At 37.9% G+C, this 20,046-nt stretch overlaps 1 protein-coding gene across 1 annotated transcript in view; it reads right to left on the reverse strand.

Moving 5' to 3' along the window:
• HSD17B12 (hydroxysteroid 17-beta dehydrogenase 12) overlaps positions 1 to 20,046 on the reverse strand; it is a 167,919-nt gene that overhangs the window by 95,467 nt on the left and 52,406 nt on the right. Inside the window, exons 2-3 of the mRNA XM_025928103.2 lie at positions 11,661 to 11,707; positions 8,502 to 8,577 (exon numbers count right to left, since the gene is read on the reverse strand). Of these exons, the coding sequence (XP_025783888.1) occupies positions 8,502 to 8,577; positions 11,661 to 11,707 (123 nt within the window). The remainder of the gene's footprint in view (positions 1 to 8,501; positions 8,578 to 11,660; positions 11,708 to 20,046) is intronic.

The raw sequence follows: 20,046 nt of genomic DNA on the forward strand, positions 1-20,046 counted from the left end.
TATTCTGTACCTCCAGTAGGCAGCCTGGCCAACATAGGTTCCTTATCTCCCTCAAACACTCTCACTTTATAACAGCCTGTTAACTTTTTAAGCTTTTGTGTTGACTTTTGTCATGCCCTTGAATCGTTTTTTTTTTAACAAAAGTTTCTCATTTCTAAAAAAGCTGAATTATTGTTTCTTGTGGCTATGTTTTATTTTAATTCCTGTCACTCTAAACCAAGACTCTAATCATTTCTTATCTTGGACACCTATGACCTATACTTATATTCTGCTATAATCTCTAGTCTGCTGGCAACTCTTTATGCTACTACCTTCATAAATTTGGGCCACAAAATGAAACATAGTAAAACTGATTAAGACATAAGGTATATTTTATATACCAAAACTATCATTGGTATTTCCCAGATAGTCACTAGGTAGCACTACTGAGCAGAGAGGGTATTGGGAAAAAAAGTAAATTCTTCCTATCTTTAATTAGCTCAGCTCTTATGAGAGCTGCCCTGTTTATCAAGCCCAAAACATGGGCAGAGCCCAGATGTGACTAAAAATGAATATTATTCAACATGTGTACTTACCAGGATAGACAGAATCATATTCATGATCCTGTGTATACAGACTGGCCACACAACTATGAACAAAGTGATACCTAAGATTATGTTTCTTTTATTTTTTTATTTATTTATTTTTTTAATTTTTTTTTCAATGTTTATTTATTTTTGGGACAGAGAGAGACAGAGCATGAACGGGGGAGGGGCAGAGAGAGAGGGAGACACAGAATCGGAAACAGGCTCCAGGCTCTGAGCCATCAGCCCAGAGCCTGACGCAGGGCTCGAACTCCCAGACAGCGAGATCGTGACCTGGCTGAAGTCGGACGCTTAACCGACTGCGCCACCCAGGCGCCCCTATTTTTTTATTTTTTAATGCTTTTATTTATTTTTGAGAGACAGAGAGATGGAGTGAGTAGAGGAAGGGCAGAGAGAGAGAGAGAGAGAGAGAGAGAGAGAGACAAAGAATCTGAAGTAGGCTCCATGCTCTGAGTTCTCAGCACAGAGCCCAACACAGGGCTCAAACTAGCCGTGAGATCATGATCTGAGCTGAAATCAGATTCAACTGGTTGAGCCAACTGACCCAAGAGTCCCAAGATTATGTTTCTAAGTATAAAATATTCTTGCTAATTGGTGGCAATTTTAAAACATACTTTATAGAAGTCCCTGGAGATTTATCGATGCCTTTAGTGTCCATCATTAGGATCCTGCCTTAAGGAAAATCGTGGACTAAATCATCAATTAGCTCTATATTATACCAGAATAGTATTCTATTCTGTTGCTGTTAATTACTGTAATAAATGAACCAGAGACCATCAGTCCTATTAACAGGTGGTTCCTACGTTTCCTTCAAGTTTGCCAAAAGCTAGAGGCCCAGAAGCTGGAGGTCAGAAAATACAGTCTTTAGGAAGGAACATCCAAAGAATAATAGCCTCAGCAGAGGCCTTTTGAGTGCACCTGTCACTGATGCCGTAAAAAAAAAAAAAAAAAAAAAAAAAAAAATCAACTCCTGTGTCGGACTTCCTTCCCAGTGTAACCTGACACTGTCCCCAAGCTCAGACTATGGAACAGATTATACCAGGAAACCAAGTCAGTACCTACAGAACTCTTTTATTTGAAAATCAGATACAAGCATGCTTTTGGCCCAAGGTCCAATAGAACAAGAATTAATTTTGCAGCTGAATGAAATAGTGGTTTTGAGAAAATAGCTTTCTTTCTTCATTTTTCATTACCCCTCTTTGGTGACTGGCTGTCCTTGGGCAAACAGGAATGAAATGAATGGTATGAATGATATGTTGATGGTATTCAACTCTTGGAATGGTATGCTGCTCCTACTGATCCCTCAGAAATCAGGAAAAATATTCTCTGAAAAACCTTACTATAGTTCATAAACTGTAGCACATTGTATTTTCCAGATCCAGATTTTATTTTCCAAAAATATCTCCCTTCCCACACGTTCTTTTCCAACATTACCTTGTCTCTCTTCCCTCAAGAGGCGGAGTCTATTCCTCTCACCTGGAATCTGGGCAGGCTCATGTCTGCTTTGACCAATAGAATATGGCAAAAAAAGTAATGCTGTATGAATTCTGAGAGTAGGTCACAAAAAGAAATCAGCTTCTGCCTCATTGTCTTGGCACATTCACTGAGGGATGATAGTTCCCCTGTGGGGAGTCCAACTCCCCTGATCTGGCCATGCTAGAGAGGCTACGCAAAGGCACTTCAGTCAACAGTCCCAGCTGAATCTGGCTTTTCAGTCATTCCCTATCACGGCCCCAGCCTTGTGAGAGAAGCCATCTTAAATCTTTTGGACCAGCCTCTCCATTAGCTGAGTATCACTTAGGGAACTCAGTAATGCCATGAGAAGCAAAAGAATATGTCCCCCAAGTCCTGGTAAAACTGATCAGCAGAATTTTTGAGCACCTTAAAATGGTTATTATTTCACATTGATAAGTTTGAGGTAGTTGTTATGCAGCCATAGCAACTGCAACATAAACTATATAATTGTTAGGTAAATTTAAAGATGGAAATTGTATAGAAGATACAACACATATTAATTGGCCCTGCCTGCAAAACTAATCAGAACAATGGTCAGAGAGTATACGTGTCTTTACCGAGTTGTTTCACCTTATACGGCAATGTAATTATTTGCACAGGCTCAGTAAGAATCTATCCTTCTGGGACGCCTGGGTAGCTCAGTCCGTTACGTGTCTGACTCTTGGTTTCAGCTCAGGTCATGATCTCGAGGTTCTTGAATTCAAGCCCCGCATCTGGCTCTGCAGTGGCAGCACGGAGCCTGCTTGGGATTCTCTCTCTCTCCTTCTCTGTCTGCCCCTCCCTCCCTCAACGCTAGCATGTGCACGAACTCTTTCTGATCTCAAAATAAATAAACTTAAAAAAAAAAAAAAAAGAATCTATCCTTCTTCCTGCAAGGATATAATTAGATGAGACAAATTTGTAACCATGACCATGCCAGAAATGTTTCATTTAACGGTAAATCTCATTTAATTAGGCATGACAAGCTCACTAGTAAGAACAATAATTACACTCCAATATGCAGAAACAATGCTTCAAAGCAACTATCCTGGTACCTGCTCGATGGCTTGTGGAATCTCAGTGTTATGGGTAGTAAAGAATGTCACTTTCTGCAAACGCTGATGAATTTGGGGATCTTGGAGTAGTAGGGTACCTCCACAATCATAAGTACCACAGGCAAAAACCAATGCAGGCAAACAGGCTGCTTTTGGGTTCCTAATGGTTCCTTAGCTTAGATTTTTGTGAACTGTAAGGGCAATAAAAATATTTCTGGTACTATAGAAGTGACAGAAAAATATATATGACTAGGGGCTACGTGCTAAGATTAACTCTCTGATCTTAACATCATGTGATTTTGGTTTAATTAAACATGAAAGTTAAAAAGGTTAACTAGTACCTTGTCCCTACAAAAATGAAATAAGCTAAATATAACAAAGCATCATATTAATAGTACTGCTAGTACATCAAGAAATTGTGAAACAAACATTTGGTGAAATCTACACTTAACTATACAGATTTGATCATAGGTAAGATACGAAAAAGTGAAACTGATATATATATTTTTTTACCTTACCCTATTCCTCTGTGACTACAGACCAGTAAGATTTACATTTCTAAAAGGTTTACATTTCAAGAGATCATGGAATTACATGGCAATCCCAAAGCTTTGCACCCTGACATAAGTTAACAAAAAAAAAAGAGAAACACCGTATCTGGTTTTTTTTAACCCAAAACAGAGATGTGTGGTTTTTAAAACCTGAAGCTGATTAAACTGTACACAATCAGAATTACCAACTGCCACATAAGGATAGGAACTGTAAATATCACCATCTCTTTATTCTGTGAGCCACTAGGTTGTTCTGAAAGCTAGTCTTCTTTGCATTGTGCTTTACTGCAAATAAAAATTACCTCAGAGCTCAAAAATTAGGAGGTTTTTTTTCTTGGACAAATCAAACTTGACAAAAATACTGAATATGTTAATAATCCTGGCCAACAAAGATAACAAAATAAGTTTATTATATATGTGTTGACTCTCAGCCTGTATTAATTCAACGGGTGACAGGTATCCTTACAAAGAAGTGTAATTTCATCTAAGCAGTAGATCCTGAGAAAGCATTTACCCATTGTTGGCAAAACATTTAGTTCCCTACTAAATTATATATAACCCTTTGAAAATTTTTTCTGAACAACTCTGATACGTAGGTTGTCCTCCACACTCACAAGGAATTGCTTCTAAAGAAACAGGATCCCAGGGGCGCCTGGGTGGCTCAGTCGGTTGAGCATCCAACTTCAGCTCAGGTCATGACCTCGCGGTTTGTGAGTTCAGGCCCCACATCGTGCTCTGTGCTGACAGCTTGGAGCCTGGAGCCTGCTTCAGATTCTGTGTCTCCTTCTCTCTCTGCCCCTCCCCCACTTGTGCTCTGTCTCTCTCTATCAAAAATAAATGTAAAAAAAATAATTTTTTTTTTAAAAAGAAACAGAATCCCCAAGTTTACATAACAACAGTGGAGAGTCAGAAGGTGATAAGAGCCCAGAAGAGGTCCCTAATTTTTCTCAATTGGTACGTGGTTTCTTTTTCAATCTCCTCCTTTCCTCTTTTCTTCTTTCAATCACATAGGGAAGGAGGATGAGTTTAACCTCCTGGAGTGAATGTAAGAGTTGGACTAGACGAGACAAGTTAGCCTAGTTAAACTAACTTGCTTGACTTAGGTTTCCTGACTGAAGTCAGACAGATGCAGAAATGGTATCAGGAGTGGGATCCCCAAAAACAGACTTCAGAGGACTTTGGTATTGGTTTGATTTGATCCATAATGCCACATCACCATTAATCAAATTAATGCTGGCTATGGATTATAACAAAGTATCCGTTGAAGAAATGCCTTAAGGGACCAAGGGGCTGTCACATTTGAGTTGGGCAGAAATGAGTACAAAGACTGTGGTATGGCATGGCTTCTGAATGCACTGAAGCACTCACTGAAAGAAAATGACAAGCTTGGGTCTTTAAACGTCCAGCTCCCATTTATGAACAGAGAACCAGAGAACTTCAATGGCAGCCCGAATAAAAACCTTGATGTCTTACAGCCACAGAGCTCACCTTGCTCACATCAGATTTAACTGTGCCAGTTGCACAATTACAACGCAAGCTGACTTCCACAGACTCACCATGTCTCATGCATGAAAGTGAAAGCACTGAGCAAGACTTGGGATGGGGATTATCTGGGTGAACTCAGCTGAAGCCAAGGATCTTGAACCCCCAAGCTATTCTGAGCCTCCCTTGCCAGTGGAAATAGAAAAAGCCTGCTCTCCTGTGTCTGAAGAGATTACCTTTCCCCTGGGTTGAAGAACCTGCGCTTACGTCACGATAACTCTAAGGGCAGTTTCCTTGCAGAAGAATTCCTCTTCTCCTCACGATCAAGATCTCTACTGTTACTCATAACAGGGTAAACTCACAGCATTCTTTGGGGAGTAAGTATAAAGTCTGGTCCATAAAGTAATAACTTATACACAAAAATAATTGCAAAAGTTGGCTAATTTGTGTTGGTAGATACCTAGGAAATCTGTGTGAGAATGATTCTAAGAGTGTTAGATCAAGGAAAACATAATATAATGCCAGATTGGGATATTTTTTAAAAAACAAATCACTTACCAGAGATTTAATGGTTATCATGTACAACTAGAAGGGGCTCTAAGAGTTAATTTTGCTGGCTGATTGAAACTTGGACCCATGACAGCCCTCCATTTAGTAAGACTGGGAAGCTGCAACTGCCCCGTCATAATGCCGAGGCAGAAACCCAATGGCTTAAGAAAACAGGTATGTTGGAGTGGATTTATCATGTGCAACTTGCACATACAACCCATCCACCATGATACTCTGTAAGAGGGCCCAGTGGATTCTCTGTTCACTAAGGCTCCAGCTTCATAACTGAAGTGCCATTATATGGGCAAAAGGTTATTAGTCTGGCCCTTTAACACCCCATCAGTCACAGAATTCACCACGTTGCTACAAAGGTAAGAACCTCTCCATTTTCTCCCCTTGGTTTCTTCTATGGCACTATTACAAACTCCAAGTATTTTATTTATTTGTCTGGTTTGTTTTGGTTTATTCGCTTTTTTACCTATTTTTTTTCCTCTGTCTCCCCCTCTAGCACATAAGTTCCATGAAAGCAGGGCTGTCTCTATCATGTTCACCACTCTCTGCTGACTGCCTAGCACAGTACCTGGTGCATTGGCATTCAATAAGGATGTGTTGAAGGCATAAATAGTTGGTCTTTGTCCACATTAAATTCTGGTCCTCCTTTCTCATGGAATAGATATGTTCACAAAAACACTATCCTCCCAAAGAGAAGATTTACACGTGAGTTAAAAACTAGCACAGGCATCTATAATCTCTTTGTATTTCTTCAGCTTAGAACGGACGACCTGGTCTGCTGATACCACCGCTTTCATTAACTTATATGATGCCTAGAAAAACATAATAAAGGTCAATTCAGTGTGTCACCATCTGTCCCTTCATGAGAATGTTTGAACAGGATCCTGTCTTTATCCAGAACCACATCTCTGACCTCAGTCACATGTCACCTCATATCACAAGTTGATAAATTCCCAAATATCATTAAAGTATACTTCTGACTCATTGAGCAATTCTTGTACAGGCTGGAGCACTTTCTAAAAGACTGTCATGAGGTAGCTTTTACTTGTTTCAAGTAGATGATGGATTCATTCAGATCACAGCATTTCAAAATTCAACATGCCCTTTAATCGAAGGTTCTATTTTCCACCTATGAACCTTTACTTCCAGCATCCAGTAGATGCTTTCATTAGCAGCCAATTTTACCCACACACATGCACAAACACATTTTTATCACTACAAGAGTTAAGTATATACATGATCACAAGTAACTAAGAGAGAAACAGTATTAAGATCTAGGCAATATGTTAAGTTCAACTACTACCTAAATTAACTGCCTCTGGCTCATTAGTATCATGGCTTACTTCAAATTCACACCTTAGCAAAACCGCAAAATACTGTATGCCTTGGACCTTCAGGGTTGTGTTTACATAGTTCAAACCTTCAAAGTTAAAATCCTTAGATGCCAAAGATGTAAAGATCTGTGCTCCCAGCAAGGTTTAAAACAAACAAACAAACAAAAAGATTAAAAAAAAAAAAAAGATTTAACATACTTACACACAATGTTTTACGTCAATTATCTCAATAAAGCTGAAAAAAAAAATACAGCAGAATGCCTCTCTCATCTGAAAGAACTGGACCAGTTTGTTAGTTGGCTACTCACAGAAGTTAGTTAAAGCAGGAATCCTAGAGAATGATAAATATACATGTAACCATTTTATTTCATTTAAACTGTGTATAAATGTAACTCATTCACCCATTCTCTGTGTAGGACCCTGCCTTACATCTGAACTGAGATCTGCTGACTGGTATTCCAGTCTTTCCTGCAGAACCCATGCCGGTAATGCATCATTTATGACTGCAGTTTTCAGTTCCTTTAAAGTGCAGCAAAAATTTCAACACATATGAAACAATCGGAGAGCAAATTTCTTACTTTTTATCATTTTCCGCCATTATTTTGCATTTGTCTTGTTCACTGCTAATTTGACAGGTAATTTTGGAAAGAACTCTCTTTTCTCACTATTTTTCACAGCATTCAAATTAGTTTTCGTAGAAACAACTCCTCTTTTTAATACAAATATTGCATCAGTTTGCAGAACATTAAATAATAAATGTGCTCTGCATAGTTTGTGGACAAACTCAGCTGACTCTTAAAGCAAGTAATTTGACTTGTGGGGGTAAAAGTGCACCAGCATCACACTGAGAAGCCTATGGGCTACAAACAGCACACCGGGAACACCAGTCAGTATGTTCTCCCAAGGAAACGGACAGTACAGCTTAATCCACCTGCTTGGTTAATTAAACGTCAGTTCAGAATCTTTGCTATATGGTAATTCAGGTCTTAAGCAGAGCTGGCTAAGAAGAAAGCTCCAAAGATTCCTTCCCATATGTAGATAGGCTGCCTTTTATATTTTTCTTCAATTATATATGATATACATTAGAGATAACAATGTCAAAGAGTAAAAAAAAAAAAAGCACAAGAATACTTAAATAAAGCAACAGAAAAAGAATTCAGGTATTTAAGTAGAACATGATAAAATACTCAGAGATTCTGATTCCTAACAGCAACTAATTGAGTCAGTAAAACACGTTTTAAGGAAATTTTAACAGTCCCATATGAATTTGAAAAAAACTGATGACCCCATTTTAAAACATCCCTTCAACAACATAAGAAAAAAGCTTTCTGAGCTATAAATAAATGTCAGTGCTAGATACCTACATGAAAACATTCAACTTAGATTACTGTATTCCTTTTGTAAACATGAAAGCAGGAGAGGGTGTAAGGAGAAACTTACTTATTTCACTGGAAACTTGGTTCAGTTTATCTTGTGATCTGCTGATAAGGACAATCTTCATTCCATGTTTTGCTAACTGAAAACAATAAAAAAAAAAAACAACACTGAAGAGTTGAATCACCTGTATATTTCATTAAAAGAGAGAAATCAGATATATTCTAATTTTAAGAAAACCTGATAATATGATATACCTAACTAAAAAACCAATAAACCTAAGTTGTAATGAATGGACAAACCAAATGAAGACACTACAAAAGGATTCCCCACAGGGCTATCTTTCTAGATTAAGCAAGTACATAAATGTCAAAGGATCTCAGAAGGAGTAAGACTTTTACTTTTCATTTTGCACCTACCTACACTGCTTTAGTTTTTTAAAATCATAAATATCTATTACTTCTATAATTTAAAAGCTAGCTTTAAAAAAGATTTTGTTTTGGACTGGATACATAAAGATTGGAAGACTGGCAAAGAAAACTACAGTTAAAATGTTATAAATTCCTAAAACTAGAAGAAATTCTTAAAATTTTATTTAGGCATGATGTTTTGTGGACAACAAAGGTAAACTGAGGTAGTTGATTGGATAAAATAAAGTATTTCCTGAAAACACCTTCTGTGTGTATACACAGAACTATGTAAGTGCTATATAGAATGAGTAGGATTTATAGGAATGTGGTTTCTAAATAGACAAGCAGAGGAAAAATACACTGATACATATGAAACGTTTTAGTGAACTATTCCAAACCGTATATAAATGAGCAATAAATCAGATATTTAAACTAAAAGTAATTTAGTAAACTAATATTCCAGTCTTGAATCCTAAAGTCAGTTTTTATTAAGTAGTGAGCAGTTTTGCAAATGAGAAAATATGGAAAAACATTTTTTATTAAAATAACAAGGGTTAATAATAATTTGCTAAATTAATCTGCTATAAAACCACTAAAGAACCTGAGTCCATGCTTACAATTAAAAAAAAATTAACAAAGGAGGAAAGACAAACAAGAGCTCTTAATTATAGAAAAGAAGCATCTAGTAAATGTAGAAGGAAAGATATTATTACAAAAATTACCAATTTTTTCACAACCATGGTAATAACTAATTTAGGAAAAAACTGTCAATGGATGTTAAATCCATTGGACAAAAGACTGTTGGGAAACGGATATTTTTTTCATACAGTCTCAAAGTATCATCCCACAGATTCTATATTAATTACAAAGGGGAATAAGTACCTTCATAACAGAGAATGGTGGTAGCATCTTAATAAATGATTTATCTTAACATAATAATGGGACAAGAGAGTTCTTGTACCTCCTGATAAAATGAACTCAGAAAGATAAAATATCATCTGGGTAGCATTCCTGCTAAAAAATGTCTAATCTGAGCTAATCATGAGGAAACATCAGACAAACTGAGAAATCTGCAAAACAACTGGCCTGTATTTTTCAAAAATGCCATTGTTATAAAAAAATTTTTTTTTTAAAGCTAGGAAACTCTTCTAGTCAAAAGACATGACACCTAAATGCAATGTATGATCCTTAACTGAATCTTGAAACCAAAAAGAGCTATAAACCTGGCTGGTTCAATTGTAAGAGCATGTTAACTCTTGATCTCGGGGTCATGAGTTCAAGCCCCACATTGGGTGTAGAGAGTACTTAAATAAACAAATGAAGAAATAAATAAAAAGAGCTATAAAGACCATTACTGAAACAATTTGGGAAACTTGCATATATAGGTTTTATATAATAGCATATCAAGTTAAACTTCTGTGTGTGACCATTGCACCGTGGTTATAAGGTTGAACGTTCCTAGTTCTTAGAAGATGCATGCTGAAATCTTTAAGGGTGAGTTGTTAGGATGTCTGCAACTCACAAATGGTCCCGGCAAACAATATTAACTTAAAAATATCCATAATAGTAAATGAAAGTTAAATGTGACAAAATGTTAATAACTGGTGAATGCAGGTGAAAGGTACAGGGTATTTGTTGTATTCTTCTTGCAACCTTCCTGGAGTTTTGACACTCAAAATAAAAACCTGGGACAACAAAAGGAGATTGGAAAAAAAAAAAAAAAAAAACTCTTTCGGAATGACAAATGAGAAATCCAGTGGATCTGCCAGGATCGTCATCACAATTGGGCCATATCATTAGCTTTGGGTGCCTTAGTGGAACTAGAAGGCAGGGAAGCTGGTCTTAAAAGAGTACTATCAACGCTCCTGCTTTGTACAGTCGTCCTCATACTATCATGGTCCCTATCCTTTCATGACATTCAAGAGAACTTGAGAACTCTTTGCCTATATCTGTCAGTATCTTTCTGTCAATTACAGTCCTTATTAAAAAATGATGCCATGGGGGCACCTGGGTGGCTCAGTCGGTTGAGCATCAGACTTTGGCTCAGGTCATGATCTCTCAGTTCATGAATTTGAGCCCCATGTTGGGCTCTGTGCTGACAGCTTGGAGCCTGGAGCCTGCTTTGGATTCTGTGTCTCCCTCTCCCTCTCTCTCTCTGACACTCCCCTGCTAATGCTCTGCCTCTCAAAATGAATAAACTTAAACAAAAAAAAATGATGCCGTGGACTAGCCTAGAAATAAAACTACTCTAATAATAGTAAATCCACCTATTGGAAAATAGTTCAAAACAACTGACTTTAAAACTAAGGACTGTCCAGGGCACCTGGGTGGCTCAGTCAGTTAAGCGACTGACTCTTGATTTCAGCTCAGGTCGTGATGACACAGTTTGTGAGTTCAAGCCCCGCATCCGGCTCTGCACTCACAAGGCAGAGCCTGCTTGGGATTCTCTCTCTCCCCCTCTCCCTTTGCCCTCCCCAATGCTCTTTTTCTCTCAAAATAAATGAATAAACATTTTTTTAAAAAATAAACAAATAAAACTAAGGACTGTCCATAATCATGCAATATAAAATAAAATTACACTACATTTTTTCCAACATACTGGGATAGAAAGTTTTATACTCACTTTTGCACAAAAATTTACTTTAAACTGTCTTTGCTTAAGCAAACATGGTGTTTCTGATTACAAAGTATATGTATTGTACTATGCAACATTATATTTGTTTTTAACTTCAAACATCAAAACTACTGTAAGAAACCATCCCATATTTGTTCTTATATTTTTAAGCCAAAAAGAAAGGTCTTGAAAATTACCTACCTCTTCTGCATATGACTTCCCAATTCCATCAGTACTACCTGTGACAACTGAGAAAGGAAAAAAACAGTTTAGGTGAAGAAGTACAACGAAGAACCAATCATCGTGAGGACCCATCAGTTACTTATACACAAGAAGACCTGTGTAATACTTTGATGTAAAAGATGCAGCCACACCAGTGGTTCAAATTTAAGACTGAATACCCACCACAATGGCTAAAATTTGAAAGACTGCAATACCAAGTATTGACATGGTTGTGCAGCAGCTGGAACTTTCACATATTGTTGGTGGCACTGGAAACTGATACAATCATTCTGAGAAAAAAAATATTTGGCATTATGTCCAGAACTAAACATGTGCCTGCCCTATGACCTAGCAATTCCCAAGAGGTATGAATGCATCGTGTCTGCCAAAAGAATGCCCATGATCTCTTTATTTATGCATAACAGGTAAACATACCCAACTACTGATCTACAAGAGAGTAAGGAAGTAAACCGAGGTATGTTCATATAATGGGATACTAAATAGCAATAAAAAAGAACTACTGATTTACACGAAACATGCACAAACGTCCCACATATTATGTTAAGTGAAAAAAGTCTGACATAAAAGTATACAAACTGCTGTGATTCCATTTATTAAGGTTTAAAAAAAAAAAAAAAGGTAAAACTAATCTGTGATGACGAAAGTCAGAATATTGGTCACATCTGGGTAAGGGGGTAGATGACAAGAAAGGGGCATGAAGGGACCTCTAGGGTGGAGGATATATCCTGTATTTTGATTTGGGTACCTGAGTGTGTAAAAATTCACTTCAAAAATGTATACTTAAGCACATATTACTATCCCTGTTACACCTTAATAAACTCAATTTTTCAAAATTATGGGCAACCAAAAATTTGATTTCTTCTATGGGAAAGTATATTTCTCTTCATCATGGTATCTTCTCTCTGAAATACTGGAATGATGTTTGTTACAAATTCAGAGCATTGCCATCTACTCCAAAGTGTTAGGGATGTGCCTCAATTGGTTTTCTTTTCTTTTTTTTTTTTTTTTGTATGTTTGTCTATTTATTTTAATGTTTATTTATTTTGAGAAAGAGGGAGAGAATGGGGGGGGGGAGGGGCAGAGAGAGAGGGAGACAGAGGATCCAAAGCGGGCTCTGTGCTGTCAGCACAGAGCCCAATATGGAGCTCAAACTCACTAACTGTGAGATCATAACCTGAGCCGAAGTTAGACGCTTAACCAACTGGGTCACCCAGGCTCCCCTAAATGTTTATTTATTTTTTAGTGAGAGAGAGAACATGCTCTTGCACAAGCAGGGGAGGGATAGATTTTTAGCTGAAATATACATATTTCAAAAGAATACAGATGACAGTGGAGCGCATGTGTATGTGCGTGCACAAGTGTATGTGTGCTTTTAAATTGCCAACCCCACACTTATCAAACCGGCATATCTATCATACTTTACTCTTTTTTAATGTTTATTTATTTGGGGGGGAGGGGCAGTGAGAGAGGGGGACAGAGGATCTGAAGCAGGCTCTGTGCTGACAGCAGAGAGCCTGATGCAGGGCTTGAACTCACAAACCATGAGATCATGACCTGAGCTGAAGTCGGACCCTTAACCAACTGAGCCACCCAGCTGGCCTTATCATACTTTAAAAGTCCTGGAAAGCCCAGAATATTGGAAGGACTAGAGATTATAAAATTTGCCTAATGGATATCAAGTCTTCCTTTTCCAGAGTCTCTGGTTTTGGAGTTCATAGTAGATACTGTTAGAGCACCAACCACATACCCCCCTTCCAGCACAAAGGTTCTCAGTCAACCCCCCACTAGAAGTGTTATCTGCTGAGTACCAACCAAGAACTGTCCTCAGACAAAGAGAGCTGCCTTGCCCAAGGTTATAGCCCCTCCCCTGGGCAGTATGTCTAATGACTGGTCCACACTTGGGGACAAAGGTCTGACTCCTTTACTTCACTTAGGCATCTCTGAAGGGCTACGCAAGGTTCAGAAATTCCCATGGGATCAGCTGTGACCTCTGCTACACTTGCGTCACAGTTGCACATCTGCCTGTCCTATTCTGCTTCTGGTGCTTCCGTACAGAGGTTATTCCTAAGTGTACCCCCCAATGCACCCCTGTGCACACACATTTCAATCAATGTCCGAGTGTTTCCTGATGAACTACTGAGCCTGCAGTCAAGCCTCTTCTTTTTTACATAATTGTATGTAGATTGAAGCAATACATGAACTTGGTTTGAAAAAGAAAATAGTTACAAAAGGTTTAAAGTGAAAAACAGCATTACCTCACCCCACCCTTCTGCATCATAGCACCCCATTCTGCTCCAGCTCCAGAAGTAACCATTTTCATCGTTTCAGTTGGTTTTCCTTATGTTATCATCCTTGTTTTAAATCCTGTGCTCACACTGTTATCTCCTGATCCATTAATTTTTATATTACTTATTACAGTTGATGAGAACTCCCATTTCCCTTTGTTTTCCCCCTCCTTCTAATGAAGTTATATCATAAGGTTCTGTCAATAGTCAGTGTGCACATTATTATAATAATGCACCTCAATTCTGACATAAACCAGAGGACATGGGCCCTAGCAAAGCTGCCCACACTTTAGGCATCAGCCACAAGTTTAGACATCCCAACAGGCATCCATACTCTAACTAACTGACTATAAAATTAAGGGTTCCCGGGGGCGCCTGGGTGGCGCAGTCGGTTAAGCGTCCGACTTCAGCCAGGTCACGATCTCGCGGTCCGTGAGTTCGAGCCCCGCGTCAGGCTCTGGGCGGATGGCTCAGAGCCTGGAGCCTGTTTCCGATTCTGTGTCTCCCTCTCTCTCTCTCTGCCCCTCCCCCGTTCATGCTCTGTCTCTCTCTGTCCCAAAAATAAATAAACGTTGAAAAAAAAAAAAATTAAAAAAAAAAAATTAAGGGTTCCCACAACCCCTCAGGTTCAGTAATTCACTAAACAAGTCACAGAACTCAGGACAACTTCACAACTTATAATTACAGTTTTTAAATAAAGGATACAAATCAGAACGAACCAAATGCATACCCATATGGGGTGAGGTCTAGGAGGGTCCTGAATGTAGAGCTTCCATGCCTTGCCTGAATCAGGGCATTTTACCCTCACAGCACATCAATGTGTTCACCAGTTAGGAAGCTACATCAAACTTCAGTGTCCAGAGTTTTTATTGGGTTTCATTACAAAGGCATGGTTGACCGAATCATGGACCATGTCACTGAACTCAACTTCCACCCCCCCCTTCCCTTCCCAGAGGTTGGAAGGTTGAGCTGATATCATCAAATGACTCAAATCCCCAATCTTCTAATCAATGATTGGTCTTTCTGGCATGACCATCCCCCATCTTGAAGCTATCTAGGTCCTACCATGAGTCATCTCATTGGCATAAAGTATCAGGGCCAATTGTGAATAACAAAGACAATCCTATCATTCAGGAAATTCCAAGGATTTAGATTCTCCCCAGCAGAAACCAGGGATGAAGGCTTTTCATATTCTTTATTATACAACAATTACTGTGGTTAGATAAATATAATATTCACTACTGAAGCAAATAGTATGGTATAATTACCTTTCCCTTCTTGGTCAACATTTTTCTTTTCCTGTAGTTAAAACTGCCTTTTTCTTCCATTTCCATAGTTTTCTTTTTAAAATTTCCCCCATTTTCTAACAGTCTCTCGATACAATTTTCCACACAATCAATCCCATGAATGTGTTCCATTCTTTTTTTTCCCCCTTAGAGATTACTTCCCTTGAGCCCTCCAGCTTTTATCCTGCTCCTCCTTGGAATGGCTACTCTGCTGCACAGCTATTATTCTAGAACCTAACCATGAGAATTCCCTTGGCCTCTCTCTCCAATGTTGAAGCTCTTGTTTTCTAGATCTTGTTCTAGTCTCTCATTAGGAAGCACACCCACCAGAAGCTTTCCAACAATGGATACATGAAGACACATTTTTGTAAAAATTTTTGTATATAAATTTTTTATTTTAGACTTACCAAAAAAAATGTGAAGATAATACAGGGTGATCCCTATACTCCAAGTCAGTTTCTCCTATTCCTAACATCTTATATTTGTCACAATTCATCAATGAATACTGGTACATTACAGTAGTCCCCTCTTTTCCACCAGGGATACATTCCAAGACCCCCAGTGATGCCTGAAACTGTGGATAATACCACATCCTATATATACTATGGTTTTTCCTATAAATACATACCTATGATAAAGTTCAACTTATGAATTGGGCATACTAAGAGATTAAAAACTTAACAATAAAATAGAACAATTCTAACATACCATAATAACAGTTATACCAATGTGTTCTCTCTTTCACAATACCTTATTGTACTGTACCCACCCTTCTTCTTCTTGTGATATGTGAGATGATAAAAGGTCCACGTGATGAAGTGAGGTGAACGATGTAGGCATTAGGACATAGTGTCAAGCTACTACTGACCTTCTGACAATATGGCAGGAGGAGGATCACCTGCTTCCAGACCACAGTTGACACAGGTAATTGACAGTGAAGAGCAAAATCTCAAATAAGAGGGGGGACAGGGTGCCTGTGTGGCTCAGTTGGTTAAGCTTCTGACTCTTGACTTCAGCTCGGGTCATGATCTCATGGTTTGTGGATTCGAGCCCTGAGTTGGGTTCTATGCAGACAGCAGAGCCTGCATCAGATTCTCCCTTTCTCTCTGTCCCTCCCCTACTCACAATCTGTCTCTTTCAAAATACATACATACATATATACATAAAAGAAGGGGGGCTACTATATTATTAACAAAAGCCTGTATCTTTTTCAGATATTCTTGTTACTGAATGTCCTTCTGTTCTACAATGCCATCCAGAATATCCTATTTAGTTGTCATGTTTCTTCATGTGACAATTTAAGAGACAGTTTTTTGACAGTTTAGGAGAAACTTTCTGATTGTATCTTTTTTTTTTTTAAGTCTATATATTCTAACTTCACACATAATAGTTCAACTGGGTATAAAATTCTCAGCAGGAAATAATTTTTAACAAAAATATTGAAGACAATTCTCCACTGTCTTCCAGCACCAATAATGTTTAACATGTGTTTCACTATTCTGAGTTCAGATCATTTGTAAGTACCAGCTTTTTTGTCATGGAGCTTTTAGAATTATCATTTAATCTTTAACACTCTGTCATGATAATGTATCTTTCAGTGGTTTTTTTTCCATTCACTGGTGCTAGATACTAGTGGGCCTTAAAATCCATGATCTTCAATTCTGGCAATTCTCTTCCATTAATTCTTGGATAATTTCTTCACCACTTCTCTTTCTACACCACTTCTCTTTCCACAATTCTTATTAATCAGGGGCACATGGGTGGCTCAGTCAGTTAAGTGTCAACTTCAGCTCAGGTCATGATCTCATGGTTCATATGTTCAAGCCCCACATCGGGCTCTGTGCTGACAACTTGGAGCCTGGAGCCTGCTTCAAATTCCCTCTCTCTCTGCCCCTCCCCCATTTGCCTCTGTCTCTCAAAAATGAATAAACATTAAAAAAAAAAGTATAATTCTTATTAATCAGAATTTAGATTTTTTAAAAAGGTTTAGTTATTTATTTTTGACAGAGAGCACATGTCCACAGGTATGTGAGCAGGGGAGGGGCACAGAGAGGTTGAGAGAATCCCCAAGCAGACTCCACATGGAGCCTGACATGGGACTTAAACCTACAAACCATGAGATCATGACATGAGCTGAAATCAAGAGCCAGATGCTTAACCAATTGAGCCACCCAGGCGCCCCTAATAAGAATTTAGATTTAACAGTTTCTCTATTAATCATACTTTTCTTTTTGTCCTACTTTCTTGGAAATTTCGTCAGTTTTATCTTCCAAACTTTCTATTATATGACTTTTAAATTTTAGGGGTCAAATTTTTAATTTTGAAGAGCTCTCCTCTATTCTGATTGCTTGTACCTTTTTTTTTTAAAGAGCATCTTGTTCTTATTATAAACCCATTATCTTCTCTTATCTCTGAGGATATTAATTATATTTTATTTATATACAGTTGGTCCTTAAACAACAGGGGTTTGAACTGCACAAGTTCACTTATATACAGATTTTTTTTATACAAAGACAGTATAATATGGTAAATGTATTTTCCTTTCCTTATGATTTTTTAAAATTTTTCTAGAGAGAGAGCATGCAAGCACTTGCATGCATGCAAACAGGAGAGGGAGACAGAATCTCAAGCAGGCTCCATGCCCAGCACAGAGCCTGATCCCATGAACCAAGAGATCATGACTTGAACCAAAATCAAGAGTCAGGTAATTAACCAATTGAGCCACCCAGGCACCCCCCGCCCATCCTTAAGATTTTCTTAAAAACATTTTCTCCTCTCTAGCTGAGTGTAAGAATATAGTCAGCTAATCCACATAATATCAAAAATATGTTAATCAACTGTTGTTATCAGTAGGGCTTCCAGTCAACAGCAGGCTATTAGTAATTAAGTTATTGGGGAGTCAGAAGTTACACGCAGGCTCTCGACTGCACAGGGCCCCTAATTCCCACGTTGTTCAAGGGTCAACTACATTTATATTTTCTTCTACTCCTTATATTCTGTTTCCTCTACTTTCCTTTTGACTGATTTGGCTGTCTCATCTTGGAAGCATTAATATAGCAATTAGTGTGCACATGTGGGGTGATTACACTTTTAGCCTCACTCTAGGGTAATCAAAGGACAAATGACCTTTTTTATTAGGGATTCCATAAAAGTATTTGTCTTTTCTGAGACCCTTCAATATCTCTTAAGAAGCATTTCCCAATTTAAATCTTTTGGCTGCTGGGTAGTTTGCAGATTTTTTACTCAACCCCTGTTCTCAGTCAGGTATCTCACCTCTGCCTTCTGTTGTGCCCAATTTTCCTGAGTCTCAAGCACATTTGGCTCAGTGCCCTTCCCCACCCCTGTCTTTTGAAGTACCTGACACTTCCAACTGCTGTGCTTTTCTGGGATCCAAAAGCAAATCTGTATGCTTCCTGCTTCCTAATGGTGGACTGTCTGTGAGCACTCTGTGGTCTCCGCTCTCTGAAGTCAGTTACCACTCTTCCACCTTCATTTGCGGTGACTGGGCAATGAGGGATTTCAGAAGTTCCCTAGTTTCATCAAAATGGAGCTCTCTTTTTCTCATTCTCCTAATTCTTAGAGAGGATTTCCAAGAAATAAAAGGCTAGAAATATAGCAATTTGGTCATTTTAAAACTGTAAGTTACCCAAGTTTCCTCTTAAACATATTATACTAAAAGTAGACTAACTTTAATTGAGAACAAGATACTAAACACTCTTCTCAAAAAAAATTTGGCTTTATGCTCCCAGCAAGAATTTTTTTCCTATCATCTTCTTCTATTGACTATCAAATTTAAATCAAATTAACAGTTTTTAGAAACTATTATGTGCACAGCTATAGAGACTACAACAATGTAGAAGATCCACTCTATTAGGTGTTCAATAAGTCATCCATTCCACAGTTAGGACTTCAAATATTAAGCAGAAACAATATGACTTTAAATAGTGCAAATATTAAAAATATAGCCTGATTTTTTAGATAGATGATAATATCATTTTTCTATATTCTAATAATTAAAATCAAATCTAGAGTTGCATAGTTATACATGAGCCAAATATGACCTCACAAGTACATTTTTTTTCTGAGAAAATTGTAAAGTATAAAAATCATTTTTATGGGCACGAAGAAGTAAAAAATAAAGTTGGAAATTCACAGCCTCCCTTAGTCATCCCGGTAAGCACCGCTATAGTTCTACAATAATCAGTCACCTACAATGGCCAGGCAATGGGGGATCAGCGATCATTTCTATCAAAGGAAATGACAAATTCTTTAGTTCTCTATGTCATATGATAGGTAAGTGTTTGAACAACATACAAACATGACTCAGTCATGTCAAATTTCAATCATAAACATTTTATGCGATGCAAAAAGAGAACTTTAATGTATTTATTTAAGACACAGGCAATGGAGACAAGGATCATCCTGCTGCTTTTACTTTGAAAGAGCCATTCTTAGCTTTAAAGCTACATATCTTCCAACAGTAGCAGCAGAGGTAGCCGCTGGTAGTTGGGACAGAAAAAATCCCCTAATCGACTTCATTAATTTTTTACTTTTATAAAATAATAGTGTGATTCTCACTATTAAGATGATACCATATTGTCTGGGGAGTCAACTCGTCATCATTAATTTTAGGAAGCTAATCAAAGCATATCATATCTTAAATCAAAAGTCTATTAGCATTGCTTCTGGGGCATTGGGAAAAAACATGAAATAGATTACTATTTTTTTATCCTTCTTATTGTTGGTATTTTTTGCCCATGTGCATGTCCTCCC

This window comes from Puma concolor, chromosome D1 (genome assembly GCF_028749965.1).
Source record: "Puma concolor isolate L17-30 chromosome D1, mPumCon1.1.hap2, whole genome shotgun sequence".
Classification (NCBI taxonomy): Eukaryota; Metazoa; Chordata; class Mammalia; order Carnivora; family Felidae; genus Puma; species Puma concolor.